The sequence below is a fragment of the Arachis hypogaea genome, chromosome 19 (genome assembly GCF_003086295.3).
Source record: "Arachis hypogaea cultivar Tifrunner chromosome 19, arahy.Tifrunner.gnm2.J5K5, whole genome shotgun sequence".
Taxonomy (NCBI): domain Eukaryota; kingdom Viridiplantae; phylum Streptophyta; class Magnoliopsida; order Fabales; family Fabaceae; genus Arachis; species Arachis hypogaea.
This window is the reverse complement of record NC_092054.1, coordinates 37,420,005-37,427,710: the sequence shown is the minus strand read 5'-3', so window position 1 is coordinate 37,427,710 and position 7,706 is coordinate 37,420,005. Positions and strand designations below refer to the sequence as shown.

General features: G+C 34.4%; 1 protein-coding gene and 1 long non-coding RNA gene across 2 annotated transcripts; both read left to right on the top strand.

Moving 5' to 3' along the window:
* Window positions 1-232: 232 nt before the first annotated feature.
* LOC112776926 (uncharacterized) lies at window positions 233-2,284 on the top strand. The gene is made up of 3 exons (XM_072227427.1): window positions 233-631; window positions 1,050-1,172; window positions 1,249-2,284. The coding sequence occupies exons 1-2, from the start codon at window positions 260-262 to the stop codon at window positions 1,104-1,106; spliced, it is 429 nt and encodes a 142-aa protein (XP_072083528.1). The 5' UTR covers window positions 233-259; the 3' UTR covers window positions 1,107-1,172; window positions 1,249-2,284.
* A 561-nt stretch (window positions 2,285-2,845) lies between these two features.
* On the top strand, window positions 2,846-7,333 carry LOC112775080 (uncharacterized). Its single transcript, XR_011877920.1, has 3 exons — window positions 2,846-3,022; window positions 6,785-6,964; window positions 7,056-7,333. It is a non-coding gene; the product is annotated as an uncharacterized lncRNA (long non-coding RNA).
* Window positions 7,334-7,706: the final 373 nt, after the last annotated feature.

The following is a 7,706-nucleotide window of genomic DNA, read 5'->3' as shown; positions in this document are numbered from 1 at the left end:
CAAAAGTGTGGCCAAAAGGATCAATGGTCATGCTTTTATGAGGGTGGCAATTGATTAGCAATTTGGCCACGTTTTTTGGTGCCACGATTAAAAAACGTGGCCATAGGTAGAATTAGGCCCTCTTCTACGGCGTGAAGCGTGCCAATAGACTTACGTTACGGTGACATTTATGAAGCGTGCCAATACGATGTGTAAAATTATAGTGACCAAAAATACTTAAGCGCATATTTCTCATCACTATTCACCATCATTCTTCACTATGTGCCAGAGTCTCTTCATCGCGCCTCCAACCCTAACCCAAGAGTTTCATCGCCTTTCTAACCCCTCCTTCAACGCTTCCTCCGTCGCTGCTCCCTCCTCAGCTCTCCTTCCTTCTCAAGTAGCAGACAAAAAAATACTCCTCGCTCCGCCGTTGAAGTTGCAAGTATCTTACAACGAAGCTATCTCTAGTGGTTCGAGCTTCAAGGAGGTGCAGTGGGTCAATGAGCAGATCAATGAAGAGGACGAGGAGGAGCTTGAGGTGGTGGCTTGTCAAGCTAGCTCTGACAACAACGACAAAGTCGGAAATGATAATCCGCACGATGACGACAAAGATCCTTCCGCAACCAAAGATGTTGATGAGGATGAGCAGGTGAGAATTATTGCTGCTTATTTCATTGCTTCTACTGTTTAATTCTTTTTTTATTGTTCTAGGGTTTGTGTTTTGCTATTAGTTTGCGTGATGCATGTCTGGATAATGTGATTGTGGCATTCTTTGTGTAGCTTGAAGTTGAATTCTGTTGACTTGAGTTGAAATCGGCAAAAAATATGCTGAGAGATAGTGAGGATTGACGTACTATGAATTAATGCATTTTTAGTATTTAAGCTTAAGGGTCGATGATTTTACTATTTAAGCTTAATGGTCGTGATTAGGTTGTTGAATTAAGGTTTCGCCTATGGATAACTGTTTTAGTTGTCATTTTATCTCCATTTTAACATATTTGCATATATGCTACTTCTATGCTAAGCGGATAAAATATAGCTGGAAGTCTAACTTTGTGTCAGAATAGGGTGAAGATGTTATTGATTCTGGCAAGCGTGAGAAAGCTAGATTGAAAAAAATGTAGAAAATGAAGAAGCAGAAGATTCAGGAGATATTGGATGCACAAAATGTAGCCATAGATGCCAACATGGTGGGTGTAGATATGTTAATTTACTTCTTATTATTGTACCTTGTTCATGTTATTGATAACTAAATAATTCTAACAGAACAATAGAGAAAAAGGAAGACTGAAGTATTTCTTATAGCAGACTGAGCTATTTGCACATTTTACAAAAGGTGATCAATCTTCATCTCATAAGGCAAGAGGGAGGTACATTCTTTATCTTGATGCATACTTTGATTTAGCAATTGACTTGTTGATTAGCTTTTTGTACAAACTATGTGTTAGCATGCTATACCTCATAAGTTGATTAGCTTTCTTTACAAACTATATATCAGCACTTTTTGCTCCTGATATACCTTTAGAAAACAACAAACTAATATATAAATGGAATATCTACTTGCTTAAAGTGTTTTTAATTACCTAACAAATTGAAGAATTTGACATTTTGATTTAACATTAATACTAATTCCTCTTGGAAAGTTTCCCTTTTAAATTCATTTTATGTCATCTTTAAAGTTGTCAGTATCAATTCTTAATTAGCGTTTCAAAAGTGATATAAAGTTACCTAGCAGGTAGGAAAAATATGAAAAGAATCCCTTCTCTTTTTTTTGTCTATCAATTGCATTTATGGTCTTCTAGTTATTTTTCTTGAAATCAAATACAAGCACAAATTTGTTGACTATCCTAATATTGACTCTGTGTTGTATAAAAAAACTCATCCTACATTCAATGATGTCTATTTTAAGGGCCGCCATGCATCAAAAGTGACAGAAGAGGAGGAAGATGAAGAATACCTAAAAGAAGGGGAAGATGGTTTATCAAACACTCATCTCGTGACACAACCATCATGTAAATTTCTTGTGTATATGTGTTGATTAGATATTTTTCAAGGCTATATTTTTAGTGTCTCACATTCATAGATATACCATTTTACCTTGCCATTTCTTTTTACACATGGAGAACATTCTATATTGATTTTGAAGTTTGCCATTTTGCTTCATGGTTTGTCCTTTGGGGTTTCACATGTGCTAGAGTTATACATCATTGAACTTTTCTCTACACACTTTTCTCTCTAGTTGTTTTATTGTAATGTATGTCATCAAAGCTAGTCATCAGAAGTCTACCGATTTGATCTTCAATTAACTAGTCTTGTGCGTTTAGGCATCTAGTGTGTGAATGTTCTATTCATGCCTAATATTTTTTAGTGTGAAATCCTTGTATGTTCATTATAACTGGAATCCAACGGAAATTGAGTGTAAGACCCGAGAAAATTATAAAATGATTAATTGGATAATTAATCATCAAGTTGAAATAGTTAAAATGTGTTCGGACGGAGTCAAAAATCAAGACTAAGGAATTTGAAGATTTAACTATGATAATTGAATTCAGTGAATTTTTCCAAATGGGAAAAAAATAATAATCTTCTGCGAAAATACGCGTAAAAACGCATACTGGTAATTCAACCGGTAGTACCGGCTAAAGTCTGTTTGGCGCTGCAAGTGAGTAAATTAATTATAAGTAAATAAGATTAAGAATTTAGAATTTATAATTTGAGAAGATTGAAATATTTAACATACGATTTAAAACTCTAATCTTAAAGGTTTTGTCCCAAAATTGAGTCAATGGACTAAACCGAGTGAACTGGCCCAAGTGGCCCAAGCCCACACTATACAAAGATCTATTTCAGCACAAAACACCTCATTCTTCCCACCTTTCAAAGAGAACACGGTGAGAGAGAAGAGAGTAACCAAAACCTAGAGCACTATTCACCTTTATCTTGTTTTGCTTGTAACTTTTGATCCAAAGCTCCGATTGATGAGCCGTTTATGGCCACGCGTAGCTCTCTTCATCTTCTTCAATTCTATCTAAGATTTGTGGTAAGAAAATCTCAGTTTTTTGCCCAGTTTTTTGTTCCTTACAGACTCACGTTTTTGGTTTTGGGGTTGTTAAATTTTTATAATTTTGGTTGTTTAGGGATGCTCTAACATGAATTCCTAGTGGGTTCTATCTATATTTCATGGGGGGTAAGGTAAGGAAGCTTAAATCTCTTCATTGTTCCCAATTTTATGTATGAACCCTAGAATAAATATTGAGATATATTGTTGTGACTAGATTATATAGAATAGAGAATTGTTGGGGCTGAATTTGATATGAAGTAGAATTTGATTGGAAAATTTGGGTGGTGGACCTTGGAGATTGAGCTAAGCAAGGCTTCAAGGGTTGGAACTGCCGAGATTCAAGGTACGGGTTTGAGTTTCGAGTAGGCATTATGTAAAGTTATGTGAATGCCTAGGTTAGTTGACCCTAGGATAAGTGTGGATTGAAATTGGTTATTGTTGGGGATAGTGAATGGCTATATGTATGTGTGTATTGATTAAGAATTGTTGTGACATTATAAAGTGAATGGCGTTTATTGATTTTATTGTTAATTGATTTGGATATTGGGCCGGAGGCTGTAATAGGGTGAGGAAACCCCCAATGAGGTAAGTGAAGGTAATCGGCATGAATTATTGTAATGGTGGTGGACTTGGTGATTGATTGGAATTGAGTTCAGAGAATATTTGAAGGATTAAATCTTAAAATGTTGAACTACCTACTGAAAATCTGAGTTTTGAAGTCAAACGGCAATTTTGAGAGTGAACCAGTAACTCAATAGTGTTTGAAATGATAAGAAATTAAGAGCTAAGTGAACTATACTAAGTATGATTGTTAAGATTCAATTTTAAAAGTTTTGTATTAACTGAAATATTAGTTATGATTTTTCAGAGTTAAATCGTGGGATCTGATTTTCTGCATTATTTTAAACGAAGTGAGAAACTTTGAAAATCTATAACTAATTCTGTAATGATCGGAATTTGCATGGGACCAAGTTTAGATTAAGCTTGGGAATATAAGGAGCTGGACTGATGAATTTGAGACATTTTCATTAAGTTTATGATTTATGGTAAATTTTTTAAGTGTGGTTGTTAAATCTGATTTTTCTTCAGAATGCTTAACATAGTAGCAACTTGTTTTCTCTATTGAAAATTCTCTAGTTTGAATTTTGAAATGAAATAAATTTTAAATGAAACTATGGTCCTAATACTTTAATTTTATAAAAATTTAGAATTTTTGGAATTTTAGTTTTTAAGATATGAATTTTTGAAATATGACGCGTTATGCAGTAAAAGCCAGATTTTGTTCTCCTAAATCAGTAACTTTGAAAGTTTATAACTTTTGATTCTGGATTGGTATTGAGGTGAAACTAATTGGAGGTGAAAATTAAATATGTTTAGTATATATAATTTAAATTTCAGGGTTGTCCATGTTTTATTGAGTGAATTATGGGACTTGGAAGAGGATATGCTCATTGGCTTTTAAAACAAAATTCTGCAGAAAATTACTCAACTTCTAAGTTACCTAACTTTCTCATTAAAAATGGTATTGACCTAAAAATGATTGAAAAAGAAACCTGGATGAGTGAAGTTGAAGCATATTAATTGTTAAGGTCATTGAATTTAACTTGAATTTTATATTGAATTTTGAATATCACATGCTGCTGTTGTTTTCTGATTTTTAAGCACTGTAGAGCAATCACGGTTTTTCTTCTATTCCCGAAGCTAGAATAAGTGAAAAATTATGATTTTTAGTTTAATAGAAAGCTTAATCTAAAACAGTCATATGGATATAAATTTTGTGCAATTCCGAGTTAATTTGATATTTTAAAAACAAGATTGTAATTTTGCCGCCGATGATTGTTTTGGTGACTACCTTGGATATGAGATTTAAGAATTGATTTTATACTATTATCAAATATTTTGAGAGTATATTGTTGTAACAATTGTTGATTAAAGGCTGGTGAAATATTGAGGATGAGAGTGACTATGATGAGGTTAAAAGTGAGCCGGGCACTATATCCCAGGGACTTGGTTTATTGAAAGAATTTTGTCCCGACAAGGACGGTAGTTTGATCCCGCTTGTCGTGGTTATTGTTCAAATGCAGGGATGGTAGTTTTATCCCACCTGCAATGAGAACAGAGGTTCTATTCCGCTCACATATGGGTGAATTGTTTAGCAAGGACAGTGGTGTGATCCCGCTTGCATATTGTTTTATGTTGGGTAAGGACGGTGGTTTAATCTCGCTTGTAGATTGATTTGTGAATGCAACCCGAGCAATGATGGTGGTGTAATCCCGCTTGTTCGAGGTGTCCAGTAAGGATGGTGGTTTAATCCCGCTTATTGTGGAGGCAGGGATGGTTGTTTAATCCCGCTTGCATGTTCCGAGCAAGGATGGTGGTTTAATCTCGCTTATTTATGGAACCTATGGATAAGGATGGTGGTTTAATCCCGCTTCTCCGAATCGGGTCTGGCAACATAACCGACGCGTGAGCTCATGGTCAGTAGGATAGATATGCATTATTTGCATCTATGTGACATTGATTGGGTGTGTTTATTGTATATGTGGTTTGCCTATGTGATCATTATTGTTTAACTGCTATCTGTTATAATTGCTGTAATTGAATCTGATTGTGCTTGAACTTCATTACTCGTGTTTGCTATGACTGTTCTATTATGAGACCTTGTATATATGGAGGCTGAAATGAAATGGGGAGAACTTGAGATTGAAAGAAACATGACAAGTGAAAGGTGAGAGAACTAATAAGAGATAGTTTGAGAAGGACTTGAGGTTTATTGGAGAGAGAAATGTCGAAGGAAAATTAATGGTGCATGAGTGCAGTTAGTTGGTTTAGCATACATTACTATTTTTCTGATTTAGTATATTTCTAGGCTTGGATTTCTGTTTGTTGAAGTGTTAGGATTGCCTAGAGGATTCGTGTAGCCTTTACATCGTCTCTACTTTGGAACTGTTACCCATGCTGAGAACCCCGAAAGGAATGATGTTCTCACCCGTTTTGGGAATTTTCATCTTACAGGTATTGGACGTGATGCACCTTATTGAGCGTGCAGAATTTGCTTTTAGGAAGCGAAGATTGTCTTTTGAGAATTTTACTTTTGCTTAGATATTTTAAATATTCTCCATTACTGTATTTTATAACTTGTATATCCCTCTTAGAGGTTCATTATGGAGAAACAGGATTTATGTTTATGATTTTTTTTGTCCTACTTTCGGATTGTATTATATTAACTAGTCGGCCTTATCTTCGCAAGTTAAGACTAGTGTTGTTATGTATGCTTTTTGAATCATATATACATATTTATACTTCGGTCATTTCTGCTTATGTATATTACCGGTTTCTGAGTATGATGCGATTTTGCTTATGTCTTTTCTTCATGGGCTCCTAGTATATCATATTCCTTCCATTATATATGTATGTATTTTGTTTTTAGAAGTTGTGATACCTCACTACCTTTGATTTACGACCTAGGCGTAAAGCTCTGTGTGGTAGAGTATTACATTCAGGGGTTACCAACTTATTGGGATAAATTGGCTTATAAGATTGTATGAGAATGGAATAAATGGAATTCTGGCTGATGAAATGGTAAGTGAAACAGATTTTTCCTTGGCTTGCATATATTGTCATTCGATTCTGCATAATGAACATGCTTTTGGACGTGTTACAGTATTAATGGAATAAGATTGAGCCATCAATCATTTGATTTATTTAGTCATGATGAATGACAATGAATCTGATTTGTAGGGGCTTGGTAAAACATTGCAAACTATATCTTTGGTAGGTTATTTACATGAGTTCAGGGGAATCAAAGGACCTCATATGGTGGTAGCTCCTAAATCTACTCTTAAAAATTGGATGAATGATATTCAGCACTTTTGTCCTATTCTACGTGCAGTAAAGTTTCTTGGCAACCCTGAAGAGAGGGTAAGAATATATTTGCCGGATTGAATTATTTTTTGGGGAAAGGTTAGTATTGATGCTTATCTTTAACACTAATAAATTTAAATTTATGCAGAAATATATAAGGGAGGAATTACTAGTAGTTGGGAAGTTCGATGTTTGTGTTACAAGTTTTGAAATGGCAATCAAGTAGAAGGCTACATTGCTTTGATTTAGTTGGCACTACATCATTTTCGATGAAAGCCCATCGAATTTGAAAATAATGAGACTCTCAGATGACTTAATGAGTTAATGTTATCTCAGATGTTCTTCACTTGTAATGAAGTATATGTAAAGGAAGCAGATAATGTAATAATTGTTGAAATTGTAATTCATATATTAAGAATTCATGAGTAGTTGTTTATGACTTTGATTTTTGATATTTTATTAGAGCATGTCATGTGATCAAAAACACTTTTTCAGGTGACAATTTTATGAAGGTTGGATTAGTTGAGTTAAAATTACTGGTCATTGTCAAAATTTTAAAATTATCTATAAATTTTGTAAGATTTTATTACGAAGATTAGAAAAGAACAATAAGTTACTGAAGAAGCTTATAGCCACGCTTTAAAAGAGTGGCCATATTGTACAGTAGTAATCAACAACCAAGCTTTAAAAGCGTAGTCATATCCTCGCTATTGGCACGCTTTAAAAGTGTAGCCATATCTCTCACATATGGGCACGCTTTTAAGTGTGGCACTCTATAAAAGCATGGCCAAAAATAAAG